This window comes from Equus quagga, chromosome 18 (genome assembly GCF_021613505.1).
Source record: "Equus quagga isolate Etosha38 chromosome 18, UCLA_HA_Equagga_1.0, whole genome shotgun sequence".
Taxonomy (NCBI): domain Eukaryota; kingdom Metazoa; phylum Chordata; class Mammalia; order Perissodactyla; family Equidae; genus Equus; species Equus quagga.
The window spans coordinates 47284985-47309166 of NC_060284.1; the positions used below are offsets into that span (position 1 = coordinate 47284985).

A 24182-nucleotide genomic window follows, 5' to 3' on the forward strand; every position below is an offset into this window, starting at 1 on the left:
CACTGCTTATCAAGCCACACTGTGGCAGCGTCCCACATAAGATAGAGGAAGGTTGGTACGGATGTTAGCTCAGCAACAATCTTCCTCAAGTAAGAAGAGTTAGGTTGGCAACAAATGTTAGCTCAGGGCCAGTCTTCCTCTGTGTTCCTCAGATGCTGGTGGCCCTGCATCTCTTCTGTCTTCCTTGCCTTTCTTATATTTAGTGCTGGAGATGATAGTTATCTCAGCACCAAGAGCTAAGTAAAGTTGGATTGACCCCAAAGAGCCTGTCTATTCCGGTGGAGTGTCAAGTCTCCTTTCTGTCACTGAGTTCTTGTTTGACCTGGGGAGTGTAGATGCTTACTCCTCCTCCTTGCCCTGTATGAAGGCTAAAAGAAGATTTCCAGATATGAATGACTACAGACTAGAGCCAGAAACTGTCATGTAAATGTTAAGTGAGAACAAGGTTTAGATCTCTGGACCGGCCTCCTTCATCTCCGTGGTCTTAGTCACGCCGCCCCTTCCTTGTGTTTCTGCAGCCAGTCTGGGCCAGCAAGGACTCAGAGAGTGCCTTCTATGGTAATCTTAGCCCTTGGGAAGATAACACACTTTGTGCGATTTAATGGCCACACCTCGACCTTGTCATCACTCAGAATTCTTTTACGATTTTGATTGTCAACTCTCCTATTTCCCTCTGGGACCACAACCTCTTCCCTTTACTCCCTTCAAATTCCCTCAGGTCTGTTGAACCTTCTCTTCATCCCCGCTGTGATCCCCCCGATCTTGGAGGTTCATTTTTCCTGGTCCACCAGGCCACTCTCACTTTCCTGGGCTCTGATCACGGTGGTCAGCATTCATCAGTGAGCTTGTTAACACCTAGGGCCCTCTGCCATATTTCTTTGCCAGTCTTCATATTGTAGTTGAGTAATCCTCACCAGCCATAGTCCCTGAGCCTGAGCTTTATGACCTATCTTGCTGGGGAAAATCTCAGAACCTGTCTACCTGAGTTCCCACAAAGTCAGGGTGTCTTTACTGCACCTCAGCCCTCCCTTGTGATCATCTTGTGATGGTTTTCTATTATATTGCTTGTAATGCTTGTTCTGAACTTTTCCACAATCTCCAGGACCTAAACCCCTCTCTGCTACTTTATTGAGACAATGGAGACCAACCAAAGGTTCCTCAAGCTTTTTGCTTCAAAACTTTTCTATATTTTTACCCATCCTTTTCTCCTAAATTCTGAAAAAGAGCAAGGGCTCTGTCTTTGGCTCTTTTTCCCTCTCTGTGTATATACTCTCTCCCTGTGTGACTCCATGCAACCTGTGGCTTTAGATACCATCTGTGTGCTGATGGCTCTTCAGGGAATGTCTCTGCTTGGACCTCCTCCCTGAGCTCCAGACACAGATATCCACTGCACCCCTGCTCACATGTCTAATAGACATCTCAAATTTACAGTGGCTGGAAGAGAACTCTGGCTTTGGCTGATAGAAACTTGCTTCTCTCCACTGACTTCTCCATCTCAGTAAATGGCTTCACTACACGCCCAGAAGCTCAAGCCAGAGCCTGGATCATCCCAATTGCTCTCTTCCTCGCTTTCCATATTCAAAGTGGCAGTGCATCTTTTCATTTTGCACGCAAGCTATGTCCTGAATCTGACTACTCCTGAGCATTACCACCACTATAACCTGAGGCCAAGTGTCTGTCATCTTTTGCTTTGTCTACTGTAACTTCCTGCATACTGGTGTCCTGGCTTCCAAATTGGCCCCACTATAATCCATGTTTCACACAGCAGCCAGGGTGAACTTTCTACAAATAGAGCAGGCTCTGTCATTCCCTAGTTTGTGTGCTTCCATTTCAACCAGAATCCAAGACCTCTCCCCTCATTCATTATAGTTCAGTCACACTGGTCTTTTTTCTGTCCCTTGAACACAACAAGCTTGCTCCCTCTTAGCGCTTTTACATTTGCTGTTCTCTTTGCCTGGGACAGTCTTGGCTCAGGGGCTCAGCCCCTGCCGCCGCCTCTTTCTGGTCTGAACTCAAACGTGACGTTGCCTGAGTGGCCTTTCCTGCCATACTGGCTGAAAGTGGCCTACTTCTGGCCCTCCTGTCGCGATCATAGTGGTGTATTTTATCTTGATAGCATTTATCAGTGCTCTGGGCTTGTTACCTCGCTCTCTTCTCACTAGAACACAAGCTTCTTACAATCGGGACCCTTTGCTGTGTGTCCCCACTGCCTGGAAGGTGCTAGGGGACTGATGGCTGACTTTCCAGGATAAACTCCCTGCTGCACCCTTCATCTTCTCTTGCTGCTTGGGGTCTTTTTCGTGGTTGCGTGCTTCTTGCCTCTCTGATTGTTGTCTTCCCCTTGCTCTTTCTCTCCAAATCCCACACGCATCACTGCAAATGCCCTTCTAGGGAGGTTACAGTGCTCACTTAGTCATCAGCTCACGGTCTTCTCAGCACCCATCTACCTTAACTTTTCTGCAGGTTTGACGTTGTTGTTCATTTTTTTTTCAAACTGAAACATATAATAGTCTGCTCTGGATATTGTGCGGAATGCAGATATGGGGAGGAAACAGGCCCTGAGTTAGCACCTCGCAGTCTACCAGGAGCAGGTAGACGGGTGTGTCCCTAAGTAACCCAGTAGGTGTTACTCCCCACCCCTCCTTCTTGAAATTCTTGCATCCCTTGGCTGCTAGGACACAAGCCCTTTCTGGTTTTCTTCCTAACTGGCTACTATTTCTTTTCTCTTTTCTTTGCTAACTTTCTTTCTTCTGTTGTATCTTATATATAGGGGTTCACTGTGGGTTTGTCCCCTTTGCTCTTCTCTGTGCTCTATCCCTCAGTGACCCCATGGACTCCCACACCTTCACCTGTAGGCAGATCTCCTCTCCACCCACCTCCCTCCATGCATGTGACTCCGCATTCATTTTGGACTCCAGTGTCTTTTGGGGGTTTCCATTCCTACTGCCCGGTGGACCTTTCATCTCGTCTACATCTCGCTGACTTTTTCTGCCCTGTGTTTCCTACCAGCTACTAGCTTCTCTTTGTTGTCTCTCATCTCACAGGTCCATCAATTGCTCCTTCTAGTGTGGCTCTCAGAGCTGCTGCCTCTCCATTCCTGGCGCTCCCCGTTTTGATTCTTATTACCTTGCCCCTATCATCTTCTCGAGGACTCTCCACTGATCCCCCCGTGTCCACCCAGTCTGCTCCTAATGCGCTGCTCTAATCGCTCTACTCTTCACCACTCCCCACATGTCCCCCCTCCTTTAACTCTAATCACCTTCCTCCTAGGTGTCCCCTGTCCAGCCCCCCAGCCATTTTCCAAAGGCCCAATTCAAATGTTGTTGACACTGCATGAAGCTTTTCACTGCTCCCTTTGGAGGGATGTGCCCTCACTTTTGAGCCCATGCCACTTGTTAATACCTCTCTTTGGTTACTTATATCCTTCCTTATATTACAATTTTCGGGTACACCTATGACCCTTAACATGCCACCAGTCCCTTAAAGAAGACCCGGAGACTGATGGACCTTTCTCTCTCACATAGCGTCTAGCACAGGGTCTTCTTGCTCAGTAGTAGTTTGTTAAATGGAGTAATATTATCTTATATTTTGTAGTGTATCTCAGTGAGGTCTTAGCTGAACTTTTTTTTTTTAATGATTATAAAGCCTGCTCTAGTAGAACCTTATTTGCGTTCCAATGGGATTTTGAAGTACTGCCGCATGTGGCTTCATTACACATTCTCTGCTGGTTGTAACTCGTTTAATGTGTATGTTGCTGCATTTTCATCACTCAGGGACTGTCTAGATGAAAGCTGACGCGATCCCTTCCTGCCAGACCTCTCAATGGCAGACATGAAGAGACAAAGGGTTTTCATTTGTTGAGTCAGATACTCTAATAAAGGCTCTATGAGAGTTTATGAGTTTGACCTATGTGTTCATTGCTAGCTCACATGTGGACTGGGAGCTCCACGTGGCAATCCATAGGCCCCCTATCTCTCTTAAAGGGCTTGTAAGGACTCGAGAAGGGGGATCTAGGTGCCTTTGACAAGGCAGACTGAGATAGCTTAAGCTCTTCAGTTTCAGTATCTCAGCTCTACCTTTACTCCTGGATTCAATGACTGCCAATACTTATCTTACAAATGGCGTAGATTGGAAAGGCAGATTCTTTGCTTCTGGGCAGCGCAGTGAGATGATAAAATTTGAGCAATAATAGAAACAATTGCAAAAATCATTTGCAGATATGCTGTACTTTGTGGGTTTTGATTTAGAATAGTGTTTATGATAACTCAAGAAATAAAATCTATTTCCCATGAATATCATGACGGGATGGAAGAGGGTAGATAAATACAGTTTAGTTTTCATTAGCTTGTCTCTCTTAATGATTCCTCACAGTTGCCAGTAGCACTTATTGAAATAAACATTGCAGGAATAGTTTACCTTGAAAAACTTGCCTGACTTTTCTTGCCTATCCCCATCCATTCTACGTGACAGAAGAAAGTTGAAGGCGTTTAATTATTTTCTTGAGTGCTTCCAAGGTAGGCAAGTGCTAATCCGGAAACAATTACCTCTTGCTTATTAATTATCGTACTGCTGAAAAGTCAGAGTACTGGGCTTCCAAAAGTCCTTCCTCTATAATTTTCGAATAAAGTTCCCTTCATCTTTTTTGAATATGAATGTGTGAGATGTTACAGTTACTATCACTTAAGATAATGAAGGTATATGTCAGAAAAAGTGTGAAGAAATTGGAAATTATTTTTAACAATCCCATTTCTCTATTTCTCTCATCTTTCTACTTCATACTGAGAATATATATTTCTTCTCTTAGTAACTTATTTCTGTTCCTTTGCTGCCTATCTGGTTCACGTTGCCCGTGGAGAATTTGAAATATTTTATACGGAATTTCAAGCTGTTTCTTCTTACTCAGCAAAGACAAAATCAACAGCAGGTGGTAATAGCAGCAATGCAGTTGAAGGCAAACCAACGCAGCCCATCTTTGGCTTGACGGTGCAGTAGACCAGGTAAACCGGGGTTTGAGGCTCTTACTTAATAGCTGTTATGACCTTCAGCAAGTTCTTTAACTGAGTCTCAGTTTCCTCAGTTCTGTGATAGGGTGATCGTACCTTATGGTTCTGTACTGTGGATTAATTAATACAAGTTATGAATAGCACTTAGCTCACTGCATGGCATATCAGAGACACACAGTTTATTATTCCTCCCCTCACTCTATCCCAGTCTTACTGTTGAGAGATATTTGATGATGAATCAAAGTGAATACATTACAAAGTAAATACTTGAGAAATGCTTACGATTTTAGAAATGCTTATGGAATTATGGATGCTTTGATTAATTAGATATTTTTTATTGTTTCCCTCCCCCCTTTAGTTTGTTATCCATTCTTCCGTTTTTGTGGTTATTCTAGAGATTAGACCATACATTGTTGACTTACTAGTGTCTACTGGTTCTTTTATCACTTCCAGGATAATGCAAAAACATTTAAGCTTCATTTATTCCACTCCTTCCCTCACTTTTTGTGCTGTCAATGTCATATATCTTAATTATGCATATATTTTAAATTCCAGAAGACGTTATTAATATTATGCAGTCAATATTCAGTAGATTTACCCATATAGTTACCCTTTGTGATGCTCTTTATGCCTTCCTACATTTCCATGATTCCATCTGGGACCATTTTCCTTCTATTTGAAGAACTCCCTTTAGTATTTCTTTTTGGTATTTCTTTTTATTAATTCTCTTTCCTTTGTTGAGAGTTGGTTGAAAGCTTATTTTACCTTCCTTTTTAAGGATATTTTTTCTGTGTAGATTTGTAGGTTGGCATTTATTTTCTTTCATCACTTTAAAGATGTTATTGTATTGTCTTATAAGCATCATTTCTGTTGAAAGTCAGATCTCAGTTGTATTATTGCTCCTTTCTCTGCCTGTCAGCTGTTTTACTGTGACGTACCCAGGTGTGGTTTTCTTTGTATTTGTCTTGCTTATGATACATAGTGCTTCTTGAATTTGTGGCATGATGTCTTTTGTTGGTTTAAGAAACATCTTAGCCGTTATCTGTTCAAAAGTTAATTCTGCCTAACTCTGCTACATTCTTTCTTTCTCCTCCTGAAACTTTATTACACATCTGTTTAACCTTTTTATTGTCACTCGTGTATCCTGTAGAGTCTTCTCTGTATTTGTCACCCTTTTTCACGCTCTGGCCTTCAGTTTGGATAACTTATACTGACTTCTGCTGCATCTAACCCATTTATTGAGCTCTTAATTTCAGAGTATAATATTTTTAGTTCTAGAATTTCACTTTGATTATTTTAATAGATTTCAGTTAGGGAGTGAAATCCTGTTGTCTATTTCTTTAGTAAATTAATCATAGTTATTTTAAAGTCCTTGTCTAATAACACCAGCATCTGAATCCCTGTGCATGTTTCTATTGTGTTTTTTTCACTTTTGTTTTCAGTCCTTTGGTCTTTTCATCTGGAATGTCTGGTCAGTTTTGATTGAATATTGAAAAATTGCTGAGGCTCTGTAGAATGTTATCTTTTTCCCAAGAAGATTACCTTTTCTCTGGAAGGCTGATAGAGTGAGAGAAGCTCACCTTGATCCAGTAAGGAATTGAGATGTTTGAGACTGGGTTTCGTTATTGAGGATAGCTGGTAACTGTTACTTCAGCTTTGCTCTTACACCAAGGGCATAGCCCTTCCAGGGTCGTAGCTGAAAGTCTGGGGTGTTTACTATAGTCTACCTTCCTTTGTGAACTCAGAATTCCGATTTTTGTTTCCCCGGTACTGTGAGATGGTTGAAAACTTTGCTTAACCTTTTAGCCCCTTAGTATTAGTTTCTGCTTAGCTTCTTATCCCTTTACCCGACCCCACCCCACCCACCATGCAGCATTCTTAATGTCAGTTGCCCTGAGAGAAGGTGGGGGAGTCAGGCTGCTTCCCTGCTGTTGCCTTTTTTCTTAGGATCTTGGCTTTTCAAACTATGACTTTCTTGGCAGCCCTGAACTTCACTTGTCTTCTTGGCCCCATGAGGTGCTGGAAGCTCTGAGCTACTAATTTCTGCTTAGTCTGTGGCCTGCACCATTTAAAAATTCGCAAATGTCTCAAGAGAAAAAGCAGGGGACGTTGTCTGGCCCACCTCAGGGTGTTTCTGTGATCTTGGCCCCTTCATCATAGACACCTTGATTGCTCACCCATGCATTCAGTTAGCTGTTTCTTGTATTTTATTCCTCTTTTGTAGTTGTTCTTGCGGAGGGGTTGGGATTGATCTGAGCTACTCCATCATGGCAGAAAGTGAATCTCCTGGAAGTGGAAATCTCAATTATCCGTCTTTCGAAATGTATGCTCTACCTACGTCCCCTCCTCCCAAAAAAGTATTTGAGGCGACTTGCGACTTAGAATGAAAGACACACATACATGTAATAAAAACCTTTAAATAAGGATGAAAAATCAAAAGCACAAAGGCATCAGGGAAGGCAGGGGAAGGTGTAGAAATAAAGAGGAGATGATTATTAGAAATGTAAACTATGGTTGATTTCCATAGTTCATCATCATATTTAGTACTGGACTTCCTTGAAGCTGAGGTACAAAAGGACACATGAATTTTATATATGTTGGAAGTTGAGACAGAGAAAAGAGAGGAAGTTAGCAGTAAGAATTGTATTAGAATTTTTTTTTTGTAGGCTTGGGCAAAATTTTTTAAAATGGGAGTTAAAAGGCAATAGAGGGTTCTGAGACTTATCTAAAAGCATCTAATCTAATCAGGGCATTGCGATGTGGTGCTGGGCCACTTAGTAATTGGGATTGCTAATGGTGTGGCATAGGAGCCTTAATACCACTGTGCAAACGTGATATTAGAGCGCCCTTATTTTGTCTTCAATATCAGAGGTCCTGTGGGGCTGTGGTAACTGGCTTGGGTGAGGAGGGGGTACATATATAGTTCTTGTTTTCTGGAGAAAGAATGTACAATGGTTCATCCACGGTTATTTTTTTCTGGTACTAAATTTTAAGAGAATTATATGGATTCTTGTGTCATTGAACAACACAATAGTGTCCTCAGTAGTACTTTTAAGACTGATAAAGAAATGCTTTTCATATGAAAATTTCTTACATTGACCCCTGGAAACAAATGAAACCAAGATTTTAAATTGTTACTCAGTAAAGACGTTTTTATGGAGAGCTAAATTAACACATTCAGGTTCCAAAGTGTCTGAGACTCTTAATATGAAGTACTGGTAGAAGTTGGAAAACTAGAGGAAAATTTTGTTCTTTTTTCCACCGCTATCAACTGTTACAGGAGGTTTTGACAAAAAATTGGCAATGTGTGGCTGTGCAGATATTCTTTTTGATTTGAAAAGATCCATATGTTTTATTTTTTACAAGTTATATTTATTTAAAAATATTATTAGCTGTTATTTAACAAGACTAAAGGAAATCTGTGCTAAATACCAGGTTGCTGGTGGCAAGCTGAAATTCTGTTAGCAAATTTACAATCTTGGTTTGCATGGATGAGGGGACATCCAGTTCTGCATGCAAGACACTGCTCAGGTTTATATCGTTTTAGATTAGAATTTGATCTGTCAAGCATCTGTTCACATCTGCTCTACTTTTCCCAGTGGCACTATAACATGGCCAGTGTCGAGGTACTTTTGCAGGTTGGGTTGGAAGGAAGCAGAAGTGCCTAAGTGATCCCAGAGGAGATGGGAAAGGCTTCACAGAGGAGGTGATGCTGGAGCTGTTTCTTGTAAGAAGCTGAGGAGACTGCGAGGAGGGCATTCCAGGTGAAGGATACACAGAAGCAGAGGCCACAGGGCACCAGAGAGCATGGCATTTCTGGAAAATGAAGGGTCATTTGTTTTGTAGGAGTATTATATAAGCATTACGGGGTGGGAGGGCGTTGGTGGCTGAAGCTGGAGTGGTAGCTGTGGGCCAGACCATGGATGATCTTGTATGTCTTTAATTCATTCACTCATTCAGCAAATGTTTATTGAACAACTACTATGTCCCAGGCCCTGTTCTAGACACTGACGTCCAGCAGTGAACAAAACAGACAAAATCTCTGCTCATGTAGAACTTACATTCTTGTGGGAAGAGACGGACAATAAATAACAGTAACAATATATAAATACACAAAGTATATTAGTGATAAGAAGAAAATTTGGCAGGAGCAAGAATGGAGAGTGTGTGCAACTTTAAAGTGGTCAAGAAAGGCCGCACTAAGAAGGCAGCATTGGAATCTAGATCTGAAGCTGGGGAAGGAGCCAGCCGGATGAATGTCTGGAGAGCTCTGGACCAAGGAAATGTGCAAAAGCCCCGAGGCTGGAGTAGGTCTGGTTTGGTCAGGAAACTTAAGAGGAGAGCACGTCTGAAGTATAGTGGAGGGAGCCAGAAGGAGGGGAGCAGGAGGTTTGAGAAACAAAGAGGGCCAGATCCTGTGACGTCTTAATGGCATCTGTGAGGATGTTGGCTTTTGTCAGAGGGAGATGGGGAGTGATTGGAGAGTGCTGAGCAGTCATGACGTAATACAACTTAAGTCTTTCAAAGATTGCTTTGCTGTGTTGAGAGCAGAGGGCGAGCATGGCAGCCAGGAGGCCACTGGGAGGCTGTGGCCATAATTCAGGTAAGAGGATGATGGCTTGAACCAGGGTGATCCCGGGGGCCTGGGAGAGGGGGGGTTGTCTGGAAGATGGATTGTATTCTGTCGGTGTAAGGAGCCATTAAAGATTTCTGACCAGTGAAGTGACGTGATTTGTGTGTTAAAAAGATGATCTTTGGCAACCATGTGGAAGAAGGATTGGAGAGCTGAGACGAGCTGGATCAGTTTCCCAAGCTCCAATCACCAAGAATACAGATGGAGACCTTATGAGGAATGTAGTCTCTCGCCTAAGGGCCCTGTTGGGCAGGTTGTCAACCCTGGTCAACTCCTTGCCGTAGGATAGGAATCGAAAAGATTTACACGTTAGGAAATTCCTTTGTAAACCTCGCCGAGGAAGCAAAGTGAATGATTGTGATCAGGTTTATTCTAGAGGCAGCCTGCACAGCAGATAACCACATACCCTAACCACGTGTTGGGCACTGTCTGAGTGCTATATAGCTTAGTAAATCCTTATATGGTCCCAAGGTGGGGGTGGTGGTGACTATTGTCTCCATTTCTTAGATGAGGAAACTGGCACAAGGATGAGGAGCTCCAGGCCGTGCTTCAGGGATCCACCGTAATGCTTTCTTCTGAAAGTCTTTCAGGGCGATTCAGGACTTTCCGGTCATCTCTAAAATTAAATGTAAAAAAGAGAGTTCTTATTTCCTTTGTGAGCTGTGGTGATGATGGCTTCACTGCTGAGTGGTTAGGTATTATTTCAATGCCCTGAGTTGCCAGTGACAGAAAATTAGCTTAAGGAACATAAGTAGGGGTGAGTGGAGTTGCAAGAAACTGAAATGTCCAGGGGAAGAAAATGTGTGTGTGTGTGTCTGAGTGCTTGTGGAATGATTTAGAAGACGTGGCTGGATCCAGTGGCTCAGATGATGCCATCAGGTCACTAAGGCACGTTCTCTCACCTCCTTGGTCCAGGCGTTGGTCTGAGTGGCTTCCTCGCTAGTCAGGAGGGCTGCCATCGTGCAGCTTCAGAGCAAATCATCTTTATAGAACCCTGTTTCCAAAAGGAAGTGAAAGTGTCTTCCTGAGAAGCTTCAGCAAAAATGAGCCAGGAGGATTTGGATTTACCTGGTTTCAGCCCTAGTGTCCATCCCTGGGACTGGGGGTGCAGAGTCAGGCCCATCTGAGGGGCACTTAAAGAATGCTGGGCGCCAGCCACCGATAAGCGTTTGTGGAATTAGTAGGTGTGTGTCGTGGACGTCACCCAATAGGCACTGGGTTGCGTTAGGAAGAAAGGCATGTTGCAGCACTACTCCTTAACCATATTTGGGTTGGTTGTACTGTTCTCCATGGGAAGAAATGTGACCCATAGTTCTGAGTTACCTGTACTGGTAACTTTATTTTTAAGGGGAGTGATTTGAGTACAGTGGCTTTTCTTAGCACTGGAGATCAGTCTGGACCTGCCCCGGGCTGGGCTGGGAGGGGAAGGCAGTCAGCCCCCTGCTCAGCACACACGCCCACCTCAATACCACATACCTTACATGGATGCTTCCTTTTTCCTTCTCAAAGTGAATGGTAATGGGTGAAGAAAGCAAGTGATGGCTTTAAAAAAGTGTTCCTCAATTTTTCTTAAACCCTGACTCATATTAAGATGTAAGGTTTTTATTATAATCTGGTATGCATATACCTTTGTTTAGGTAACAAAATCTAATAATATTTACCCCTTACTAAATATAATGGACTAATATTTTCTGTTCTGTTTAATTTCATTAAAATACACACACACTTGTGGTCACAACCACTATAAATTCATTTTACAACTCCCTAAACCTTGGCAACCCACAGTTTGAAAAACATGAATTAAACCATTGAAAAACAAGCAACAGTGGTGTATTACTTTGCTGGGGCTGGTGTAACAAAGTACCACTAGCTAGGTGGCTTGAACAGCAGAAATGTATTGTCTCACAGTTCTGGAGACCAGCAGTCCAGGTGTTGGCAGGCTGGTTCCTCCTAAGGGTGTGAGGGGGAATCTCTTCCGTGCCCCTCTCCTAGCTTCGGTGGTCTTTGTCATTCCTTGGCTTGTAGACAGATCATCCTCATCTCTGCCTTTATCATTACATGGTGTCCTCCCTGTGTGCATGTCTTTGTCCGAATTGCCCCTGGTTTAAGGACACTGGTGATGGGCTTAGGGGCCCACCCTACTCCAGTATGACCTCATCACAGATTAACTAATTGGATTTGCAAAGACCCTATTCCCAAATAAGGCACCATTCTGGGTACTGGGGGCTGGGACTTCAACATATGACTTTGGGGGCGGGGAGGAGGGGGACACAATTCAACCCGTAACAAATGATAAAAACACAAAACTGAAAAGAAATAATAGAAGTTTCCATATTATTCAGCTCTTATTACATGGCAGACTCTCAGCTAGACATTTTATTTCATTAACGCAATGAATCCTTCTTGTCCCATTTTACAGTTGAGGAAGCCAAAGTCGAGAGGGCTCTCAGATTTAAATTTAGGTCTCCTGGATTTCAGAGCCCATGCTTTCTCCTGTATACCTTAGTGCGATGCCTTTTCATGGAACATCAAGAAGGAGCCATACAGATTCATTTGGCCCAAATTGAAATGCTAAACACAGGTAGTAAATATACTACAAAATCTGGATGAAGTTAATTGCAATGAAGATATCTTAAAGGATGCATAGGTGATAATCCCTAAGGGCCCCACCAGAGGCCTGTGAGGTATGTGCTCTGGGGCAGGGCATGTTCCTGAACTCTTGGCTTTGTCCATCCGGCTCCTCCCCAGCAGCCGCTGCATTCCTAACAACGCCCAGCAACCAGGCAGAAAAGGCACTTTCTCCTTTTGTGCTTCTCTATCCTCATTCTGAATTTAGATCAGGGCAAGAGTAGAGAGAAGGAAATGAGCCAGAAAATAGAAAATTAATACTTGGTAGAGTCATCATATTTTAAAATTAATTTATAGGCAATGTCAGATAACCAGAGTTAAATCATTTTATCAGCAGGCTGCTCTAGGATTTAAAAATTGGCATCCATCATTGTAAATCAGGTCTCAGGAGCCCCAGGGAACAGTCTGTAGGAACAGGGTGGGCAGAAGTGTAAACACTTGATTAGCTGTGTCCTTTTCTTTCACACAAAACCTAAGATATTTCTACATCACATTGAGTGATAATGGAACGTTAAATAGCAACGGGAGGGAAGAAGCTGTTTGGGTGTGTGGTTAGCCTACTTTTGATACTTACGTTCCTCCCTGTCAATCCCGGGAAACTGTTGTGTGAGAGGTACTCATTTCAGGGGTGTACTCCTGGCTCGTGGTTCTAAGGGATGGGTTAACCTCCTTCTGCACAGACATGGGCAGCCCACCATTTTCCCCAGCTGACTGCACGTCACATTTCTGCCGTGTGCCTGTGAACAGGAACACCCATGGGTTTGCCATGTTTATACTGGGAAGACCTTCCGTGATTCAAAACCTGCCTTTCCTCTCTTGTCGTTGCAGCTCTTTGTCGAGGGCGCGTGGTGAGAGTCCCCACGGGGAGCCTGGTGCGGGTGGTGGGCACTGAGCTGGTCATCCCCTGCAACGTCAGCGACTATGACGGCCCCAGCGAACAGAACTTTGACTGGAGCTTCTCGTCTTCGGGGAGCAGCTTTGTGGAGCTCGCGAGCACCTGGGAGGCGGGCTTCCCCGCCCAGCTGTACCGCGAGCGCCTGCAGAGGGGCGAGATCCTGTTGAGACGGACCGCCAACGACGCCGTGGAGCTCCACATAAAGGACATCCAGCCCACGGACCAAGGCCACTACAAATGTTCCACCCCCAGCACCGACGCCACCGTCCAGGGCAACTATGAGGATACAGTACAGGTTAAAGGTACATCCTCATGGGCGTCGTGATGCCAGAGGGCCAGCAGTTCCTCTGCGACTCGGCTGTGGGTGACTTTGTCAAAAAACTCAAGTCCCCTGGGGTTCTGTTCCCTTCTCTGCACATCCTATCTGATTAAAGTCAGAGGATGGGCCAGGTGGCCTCTGGGGGCCTTTTCTTCTTTCTACTATGATTCTAACCATCCCATGCCTGGTGAGTTGGAGGCAGCATGGTGTGGGGGTAGGGAGCTCAGCTCCGAGCCAGGTTGCTTGCACTTGATTAGTCCCATGGCTGGCTCTGCCACTTGTCAACTCTCTGGCCGTGGGCATGTTACATGCCTCAGCTTCCTCCTCTGTAAACAGTGCCTCCCTTAAAGGGTATGAGGACAAGGCGAGCTAGCATGTGTAAAGCTTCAGAGCAGTGCCGTAGTAAGCACTCAATAAGGTTAGCGATGAGAAGGTGATGGTAATGATGATACTGTTTGGGTTTATGGGAAGATCAGATACTTCAAAGCTCCTGTCTTTCCTTGTGCCCTTCATGATTTAAGTAGCTGTTTGTCTTAGAAGTCCTATGAGTTATATGTAGAGAAAGGATGATGTGGTCACTGCTAGGTTATGATGGAACACTGCAAGCTTATTGGCCTGGCTGTGCAAGTAATCACACCTCACATATCTGGAATATTTGGGCTTTTGTTTTGTTTTATTTCATTCTCCAAGTCCTATAAGGTTTACTCACAAATTCAATTCTCTGAATCCAATGAAGAAGATAGGCCAGTATATTTCCCTAATTTACACATGAAGAAATGAAAGAGCATAAGTTAATTACTTGCCTAAAATCACGCAGCTAATTAGTAAATGAGCAAGAGCAAACCATTTTAATTTGGGGCTAGCAAAATAGAAACATTATTGCTGTTATTATTTAATTATGCATTTATTTGTACGCTGCCTTGTTCCAAAAAGAATTTATGTCAGGGTAAGAGTGTATTTAACAATCAGGAAAGTAGAAGATGTATATGATGCTATAAAAAGAGGAAGTTGATCCAGGCATTTATTTCTGCTGTAATGATCTGTAGAATTCTAGCATATCTCAGATATTGTTCCCCCATTCAACTCATGAGGGGGTAGAACGGTCATGTCCATTATGTAGGGATTATAATGTCAAGTCTACCTTTTCCAGTACCTCTTCCTTATTCCTCTAGAAAATCCCAACTATGTTTTTTAGAAAAAAGTCCCATAAGACCTTGCATTGCAGTTAAATAATGCATTGCTTTTCTGTCATCACACACATGCTGCTCCTCCATTAGGTCAGATGCACCCTTGTTTCTCCTTGTAATTCTCATCTTGAGGAGTCGGAGGCAGCAGGAGATTTTCCCCCCAGTGTCTTTCTGGTTCTTCTCCAGTCTTTGGAGAGCAGGAGCAAGGAGAGGCTTTCCTCGGGTCAGGAAAGCAGATGGATGCATGAAAGAGACTGGTGGCTGCCCAGGTGGAGTCTCTATAGCTGCCATGCGTGGTCCAGGGTCTGTCTGGCCTTCAGCATCGTGGGTCTTGACACTGTGCCCTGAGGGATAATTGGCCTTGGGGACCAAGTCATGTTAGCTGGAATCACAGACTGAAGCATATACTAGAAGGTCATTACATTCATTTTGCAGTAGAGATGGGTCTTTCTAAAGCTGTAGCCATTTTTTCTGTTATCTAGGGTAGTCTCTTTTCAAGGACACTGAATTAGTTTCTGAGTGTGGAATGGTGGGAAAACCAAAGAGATGATGAATAGTGGTGTTTGTGGCTTCTCTTTGCCAGCTCATAGACCAGCCAGAGAATGTCCCTGCTCAGTGCAATACTGGGTAGAGGCCTCCTCTCTGGTTTCCTCGCTTATTGCTTCCCTTTCTAAATAGCACTCACCAATACTTCCTTGATCCCTGGCCCACTTTTTCTAGACTCTGTAGAAGAGCCCAGCCTTTTTCCAGATGGCCCGAATAGGCTAAAGAGCTGAGGCTTCGGTTTTCCCTGATGGTTCCTGACCTGCAGATACTCTCTGCTCACCCTGGTTGTTCTCAGGTGTTTCCCAGGCCTGGAGGCCCAGGCAGCTCATGCGTGCTTTTCCCCTCTCTGGATGTTGCTGCTTTAACTCTTAGAAGATCCTTCAGGCTCCCCACTCTGCCGCTGTGTCCTAACAAAGGAGTGTTGGGCCGTAATAAGGGTTATTTTATGGGGATTACTAAGTGCCAGCACTGTCCTGGGCACTTCCCCTATCACTCTTTGAACTCTCAGTCAACTCCCTGAGATAGATCCCATTGTCATCCCTTTTTAGAGATGAGGAAGCTGAGGCACAGAGGGGAAAGTAATTTGCTTAAGAGTGGCAGAAGCGCATCCCCAAGGCACAACTCCCAAAAGGGGAGTTTACCACCCACTTCTAGCAGGGGGTCTTATTAGTGCCTCTTGTTTTTCATTTTCAAGTCGGAAAGTCAGTTGAGATCATAGATGAATCAAAATGGGGAAAATGCCCATCAGAGGATTAAAGCAGGGAAGGGGAGGAGGAAACCGTCCCTGGTCACAGCCCCGCCCAGGCTTCAAGCTCACAGAGGGGGCGGTGCTGGCTGGGGCGGGGCGCGGGCGGTCTCTGACGCTCTCCTTTCTCCCGCACAGTGCTGGCCGATGCCCTGCGCGTGGCCGCCAGCCCGCAGCCCTCCCCGGGCCTGAGCCTGCGCGAGGGCGAGCCCTTCGCGCTGCGCTGCTCGGCCGCCACAGCGTCGCCGCTGCACACGCACCTGGCGCTGCAGTGGGAGCTGCGGCGCGGCCCGGTGCAGCGCAACGTGCTGTCGCTGAGCCACGAGGGCCGCTTCCGCCCGGGCCCCGGCTACGAGCAGCGCTACCACAGCGGGGACGTGCGCCTGGACACCGTGGGCAGCGACGGCTACCGCCTGGCCGTGTCCCGGGCCCTGTCCGCAGACCAGGGCTCCTACAGATGTGTCGTCAGCGAGTGGATCGGAGAGCAGGGTAACTGGCAAGAAATTCAAGAAAAATCCGTGGACGTGGCCACCGTGGTCATCCAGCCAACAGGTGAGCTTCTGGAAATTGCCTATTTTAGATGACTAAGTCTTATTATTTTCTGACCAGTGATGTTGTAAGGAACGAGGTGGGAGGTTCATCCTTTTCTGACAAGATTTCTGCTTCTCCTGTGGGGCCTTGCATGGGGGTGAGGGACTAGGGTGGTGGTGATGGTTTGGGGAGGGTGCATTTGTTTTGTGCTGTATGCCTGTGGTTTTGCTTTGCAGCTGCTTTTCATCTGGATCATTCCCATGGGAAGCTGCAGGTTACACAAAGTACTAAGACAGTTGTTTAACTGAAAGGTTAGGTCCCTTTAAGTGCTAGAATGAGGTCCCCCTGTGTGCAGAGGGACTTGGGGATCGAGCTGTCTTCACCCTGCTCCCTCGGCTTCATCTCATTTGGTGTTCCCTGAATCTCTGGATCTGCCTCTCCCCCCAGCTGTTGGGGATGTGTATCTGGCTCAACCTAAAACCCCTCATCCAACTTGGATGGTCAAGGCCACCTTTCAGGTCCCCACAGATGCACCATCCCCTACCCGGTGAGGAGTTCTCTAGGGGTAAGCCTCTTCTTGTTTCCTATAGGGCACATACCCCACAAACATCCAGCCCTGGGGTCTGAACACAAGAAGTCCTTTGTTTTGTCATCGGTGAACTTTTTTTAAACCCTCCTACTCCAACTATAAAAATAAGAAAATACAAAACGCTTTTTAGAAACCCCATAAAAATAAAAGAAAAGCCATTATCGACTCACTGTCCAACAAGCATTGATGAAGAACCTACTGTGCGCTCAGTTCTGTCCTGGGCCCTGGAGTTAGAAGTGTTTGAGGATTGTTCCCAGGCCCCGTGGAGCTTCCAGCTTCGGCAGAGACAAAATGTGAAGATACCATCTCAGAATGATATCGTTAGTGTGGATGGATGGATGGACTTGGTTTTCTGGGAGTCCGACGTCTTCAGCTCTCAGAGTTCTTTGCTTCTGTTGCTGCTGCCTCCTGTTTTGTAAACTGGGAAGACCGTGGCCAGACTCATTTCCTGAGTGTAAATGTGAGTGTGTGGCTGCTCTGTTGCTTAGATGGGAAGGAAAGCAGGAAACAGTACACGTGGGGAGTGTTTTTCCTCTGCAAGCTGCGTTGTCCTGAGCGCTGTACTCTGTGTTTACACCACCGCACAGAGCTGGATTTGGTGAAAAGCAGGACTGGGGTTCTTCAGTGACTGGCCATTGATGAGGTGGGAGGTGCTCTTGCTAAGGAGAGGGGCTGCCTGTCATGGTCAGTCTTGGTTCCATTGGCTGCAGAAATCACTTGCCAGATGGACTTGGATCACCGTCCTTTTCCGAAGCCATCCGCCTGGAATCTGTCCTAAAAATCCTCGGATATTCAGCTTGCATCCAACAACTATTTTAATGGGGCAGGAGGATTACAAGTCTCAGATTTGTTGCAAGTTATCTTTTTATGCAGGAATGTCGATCGTAAAGGTATTCTTTATTTCAAACAAGCCACAAAAGCCATGATACCGAGTTGTAAGACTTGACCACTTGGAACCTGTTAGGCAGGGAATAGCACTGGCTCTTACTTGAGCCTGGGCGTTCATGGTTCATAATCCTTTGGTGCTGTGGGCCTCTTTGATGGTCACGTGAAGCCCACAGACCCTTTCTCAGAACTAGTGTGTTTTAATTCATAAAACACATACATAGGATGACAAAGGAAAACAGTTATATTGAAATAGTTTATCAAGTTATTTTCAAGATAGATGTATTATATAGTAATATTGTGCTTTGGTAATGCGTTAAATGATAAGGTATAGTGGCAGGTCTGACTACTGTAATTTCTAAGTAGCGATGAATGTTAATGATATTTTAAGATATCTGCAACAGTTGTAATGTGATGTGAAAATATCTGTGATATCTCTTGGGAGCAAAATCCTGGGGAGAGATGACGTGATGCTGGTTTGTTGCTTAGTTTCATAATGAGAGGAGATGGTATATTTCAAGTAGAGTTTAGTAAAAACAAAGATAAATTTTTTTCCCATTCATGTCAGACTCCCTAAATTCTCCTTGTGGACCCCTGGTGAGAACCACCACACTAAAGTGCTGGTCTTCTCTTGTTGTCAACACCTGCACTAGCCATGGCTGACTTCTTAAAGATTCTTATTGCATTGCTATGATAAACAGCACAAAGCTACTTACACAGTGGGGCTGTGTTCATTTGTAGCAGTATTTCTCTCCATATTAAGAGTGGTTTGGTTAATATGGATCTTGGTGTCTGATTTATGGATTCGGTTATATCCAGTAGGAGAAAGCCTGCACCACCACAGGCTTCGTCTGAGGTCCCCTGTTGCATTAGGAGTCCTTAGAACTGGTTCTTTTTACCTTCAGCCTGCTCCATCCTGTCTCCCAGCACTGAACCTCCCTAGTCTGGAACGTATGGGAACGATGGCTAGTGGTCCGATAAAATATTTAGCCACTTGCAGAGAGAAAATTACAAAGTGAACTATACAGTTAAAGAGACATATCTGCCAATATTTCTAAACCTGAGAATCCGTTTTCTCCATACATACAGTCCACAGCTGCATCTTGACTACTACTTTACTCCCTCAGCTCCTTCCTAAGCCTTTTTTTACCTCCAGTAGCCGGTGGCTGGTACAGAGGGACGCCCGCAGTATTCCAGAGTCTCTGACCACAAGCCTTCTCCATGGGGTGGTTCAGACTGCAGCACAAGCTCAGGGCAACGGTTTCCATACTCACTCCTCTCACAAACGAGCCTCAGATTACTTTGGGTCCCTTTAAAGGGGTGAAGGAGGAGGAAGAATTTGGAGGGTGCGTGGAGGTGAGAAATAAGACTCTCAAATTCCTTTTTCTAATACTGTGCCCACCTCATTTTCTGTCTTCGTCAAGGTGGATCTTAAACTTGGCCTGAAACATTTATTTGCAATGTTGTCAGGCTTTGGAAATAGTCACGTGAAAGCAGTTTACTGCAGAGGGCCTGGGCTTTGGGGCTGGGTCTTTTCTCAGCTGGGCACTAGCCTTTGTTGCTGGGCTTACTCTGGACAGTGGTGGATGCTGAGCGACTATTGCTGGAAGGCCAGACCTGTGCCTCCATTTGAATCCCCGGGAAGGTGTTGGCTATTTATCATCTAAGCAGTCATTCCCAGAGCATTACCACCAGTTGAATGTTTTTCTACTCTGATTACAGATGTTCAGCTTCTCTTTAAAAATCCCCCAAACAGAGTAAAATGTTTCCATGTAAAAACCTTTGACAGGGGAATGCTGAAACCAGCTCTGCCTTGAGACCGTGACACCGGATACTTCAGATACTCTCAATAGAGTCTCCTTTTAGTTATCCACACTAACGAGAGAGGGCAGTGGCGTGGATAATCCAAAAATCATTGTGTTTTGGTTTTAGAATATATGCTTTATGCTTGACTTTAAGGTGGGTGTGTCAAATGGAATAAGTGATGTATTTGGAAGACTTTCCTCATAAAGTACATTGTCTGGTTCCACTTTTCTGGTATTCTGTTTAAGATTTTCCCCTCTTTGACCCAGAAGATGGTTTCACCCTCACCTCCTACCCTCAAGTCCCCACTGCTCAGCCAACACTATGTACCTGTCAGAACTGAGCTGGCCTTTCTCTGAAGATCACTCAGGTCTTATCATGCTCGCGGATAAAGTATAATTTTAGTTTTGTGATGCTCAGCAGACTTCTTTAAACAATAGTGTCGCAGTGAAGAGCAGAGTCCCTGGAGGCAGGCAGTCTGCATTTGAATCCCAGCTCTGCCACATTAGCTGTGTGACCTTGGGCAAGTTACCTAACCTCTCTGTGCTTCAGTTTCCTTATCAGTAAAGTAATAAGAGCTAGTAATAATACCTACCTCCTAGGTTTGTGTTGAAGATTAATATTTGTAAAGCACTCAGAACGTATATAGTAAGCAAATATATGTTTGCTGCTGTTATTGGCTTTATGAAATGAAAAGAAATGTTGTATGTTTCATTCATCAGCATTTCTCAAACACTTACAACTGTATGAAACCTTCTAACTTTAATGCTGTAAATAAGAATGTAAAAGGAGGTGATCTAAAGGGGTGGGGGCGGGGGTATAAGGGGCAGACCTAATCCAGATTATCCAGATGTATTTCTTTTTAATTTTCAAGTTCTGCGAGCAACTGTGGCCAGGAATGTGTCTGTCGCTGAAGGAAAGGAGCTGGATCTGACATGCAACATCACAACAGACCGAGTGGATGACGTCCGCCCCGAGGTGACGTGGTACTCCAGCAGGATGCCTGACAGCAGTTTGCCTGGCCTGCACGTGCTGGCCCGGCTGGACCGTGATTCCTTGGTGCACAGCTCTCCTCACGTTGCTCTGAGTCATGTGGATCCCCGCTCCTACCATTTACTGGTTCGAGATGTTAGCAAAGAAAACTCCGGCTACTATTTCTGCCACGTGGCGCTCTGGGCACCCGGGCACAACAGGAGCTGGCACAAGGTGGCAGAGGCCATGTCTGCCCCCACTGGTGTGGATGTGACCTGGCTAGGTGAGTGGTTTGGAGGATGGCTCTTCACCTCTCTGGCTTAATCCCTCCTCTGGGATATCGAGAGGAGTCAGGGAGCTGTCAGTCTTACGTTATTTTGGCGTTCTTCATATCAGGGCAAGCATCCTTTAGCCTGGATATATCCCAAGCTGGGGGCAAAAGCAAAACTGGCTGAAATAGAATCTGGCAGGCAAGGGAAATGTTTCAATAGTGTGGCCTCTGTTGTCTCAATGCCCTCATTTGAGAGGATATAGTTTCCTTTTGTTGTCAAGATTTGCAGGATCGGCCCTGCTGAATGGCTCCTTGAAACGGATCTTTGTTGTCAGGAGGACGCTGCCATTCCCCCTTCCCTTTCCGAGACTCCTAGGTGCTCGTTGGCAGGAGCTGGTGCTTTTCTAAAGCCCAGAGCAGAGAGAATTCCTTCAGTGAATGGAATGCGTTTTTTTCACTGAATGCCCTGGAATCCCAAAATGGTTTGTTTGCAGATACAGTTGATGTCGGGCTTCCTGCTTCCCCAGGCTCTTGTGATGGGCTCTCACCAGGTTTTGTTCCCAGGGGAGGAGCAGAGCGGCTCTCAACTATTGACCTTGCCACCGGTTTTATAACGATGTGCCATATGTGAAGATTATTGTCACGGCCTCTTCTTTTTTACCGTTCTCATCTTCCGCATCTCTTATTTTCCAAAATGCTTGCCCTCTGGGGCTCACTTTTCCTAATTTTTGTTACTAGCTTGTAATTAATTGCAGGTAAACTTCAGTGGGATGGGGCCAAGTAGAGAGTGGAGAGCTTCGCTTCCCTCCTCCACTATTACAAGGATGGGGACAGGGCTACTGGTCAAACTCTTCTCTGTTTTGAGCTTGATCTCGCTAATGTCCCACAAGTGTTCTGAGCCCTGGTGAAGGTATTTGGCATTGCTCTGATTATTAGGAGGTAAAACAGATCTTTAAAAGCCAGGAAATCATTTCTTCCTTCATCTGATGCTAAACATCCTCCTGCCGTGAGCCCCAACTCATACTTAGCTCTCCCTTGTCTCTGCTTCGACGTCTTCTCTGGAGTGAGGGCACATTCACTGTCTGTTTCTTCCTAATAAGCCTTTATTTGGCAGAGATGGGGAGCTGGCAAGCAGGGATGGTGGGGCAGGGAGAAGAAGAGTAATAAGAATAAGCAGAAGGTGTGTCCAATTCAGAGTGAGACTAGGCAGGGTGTTAGTGATCCCTGGTAGCAAAGTGATTCTTTGATATCTGCAAAGTCAAAGGAGCAGGGTTTATCTGGCGAGCTTTTATTCCTGCCGTCTGAACCCCGTGCAAGAAACTCGCTATGCAGTACTGAACTGGAACAATGTTGGCCCAGCTAGGACTCTCCTTAGCAACCTTCAAAATAAAGCAGATGTTGTCAGCACCAAAAGAAGACTTTTCATCTCTGGAGCTGAATTTGTCTCACAGCTCTGATCCTCGGTGCATTGTGTGGTGCTGTCAAATCCCACCGCTGACTCCCAGTGCCCCCTCCCCCTCCAACTTAGAATCACAGCTCGAGCATTTTTTTTTTTTTTTAGAAACTGCTGCCTGCGCTCCAATTTGAGGGCTTCTTTGAAGTACTCATGCATTGATCCCGGCATACCCAGGGGTAGACGCCGGGGCTGTCAGGAAACAGGAGGGGCGCTCCAAGGCAATGGGTTCTTTTAACTGGAAGGGATTTGTTGGTGGCTGTATTCTCCAGAGAGTGAGAAGAAATAAAAAGGCTAAATTGTGGGAAGAGGTTCAGTTACTGTCCTTAGGATTCACTTGTTTGTTTTCCCGCCGAGTGCCAGCACTGTTGCCATGAAAGTCATCAGGGGGCTTTCCCGTGACTGATGCTAAGCTGCGCAGCACCCCACACCCTGCACAATGCTTGGCCTGTGATGGGCACTCGGTAAACATCAGCTGGATGCATAGATAAACCAGCACCAACACATGGGTAGTGTTAAAATATGTGCATAAGAAAACAAGACTTGCAAAGAAAGCCTAGAATATTGCACGAGCTGCACATGGGTCAGTCTACCTGGAGTGTAGTGATATAAAAATGGACTGCGTTTCTTCTTAAATTTCCTCCTCCTCCCTGTGCCTATGACTCACCATTACAGCTGCCTGGACACTAGTCAGGAGGCGAGTTGGGCACGAGTACAGCAGCAGCCCTCTCTCCAGGACCTCCCAATTGGATTCTCTGCCCAGAGGCTGATGGGCCTGGCCTGACTGTATGATTCTCTCTAGATATACAACATGTATGTGTATGCATGTGGATACCATACCACATGCAATGTGGAGCCTGTTAGAGTTAACTGACAGGTGGCCAGAAAGACAGGAAGACAGGTTACCTGCCAAGTACTCTATTTATAGAGGTCAGCTTATGTTTCGTGACTGTGGAATGTTGTCCAAAAAGAGCTCTTGAGAGAGCTGGTTCCCTAGAGGGTATTGCACAAAACTCTCAGTTTTGCTACTGACAGATTAAAAATAATAACTGCCATTTACTGAACACTTACTGAGTGCCAGGCACTGGGCTAAGGGCTTTACATGCATTAAATACTTGATCCCCACAAGCTTGTGAGGTCCTGCCCCCGTCGCCATCTGAACACCACTGGTTTTTATTTTGCTTATGATGTTGAGTGTCAGGAATTAGGGAAGAACTCAGTGGGGTTCATCTCTGGTGTACATGGAGACAGCTTGGATGGCTAGAGCTGGGGATCCCCTTCCAGATGGCTTTGTCACTGTGCTCCTGGGCGTTTCTTCCTGTTCCTACATGGCGTCTCATCCTCTCTGTCCCCACATGGCTTCTCATCCAGGCCCTTTCCACATGGCTTAGTTTCCTCACAGCACGGTCTTCTCAGGACATCACACTTCTTACATGGCTGCTGGCTTCTACGAGCTAGGAAATGGGAGTGCCTGACCAGTTAAAAGCTATCCCTGGGATGGCACAGTGTCACTTCTACTGTTTTCTATTGGTCAGAGCCATCACAGAGTCTGCCCAAGTTCAAGGGAGTGGAGAAAGAGACCCCATCTCTTAATGGGAGAGTGGCAGGGTCACACCGCGAGAGGGCATGTGGAGTGGGAAATGTTACTGCGGTCATCTTTGGAAAATGGAGTCTACCACAGTGGTAAATGCTTGTTTCTTTTATTTCAAAAGAAATTATGTT

General features: G+C 45.3%; 1 protein-coding gene across 1 annotated transcript in view; it reads left to right on the forward strand.

Annotated features, from left to right (window-relative positions):
* The window catches only part of PTGFRN (prostaglandin F2 receptor inhibitor), a 72671-nt gene that overhangs the window by 18195 nt on the left and 30294 nt on the right, over positions 1-24182 (forward strand). The window contains exons 2-4 of the mRNA XM_046645371.1: positions 13093-13461; positions 16095-16508; positions 20639-21019. Coding sequence (XP_046501327.1) covers positions 13093-13461; positions 16095-16508; positions 20639-21019 — 1164 coding nt within the window. The remainder of the gene's footprint in view (positions 1-13092; positions 13462-16094; positions 16509-20638; positions 21020-24182) is intronic.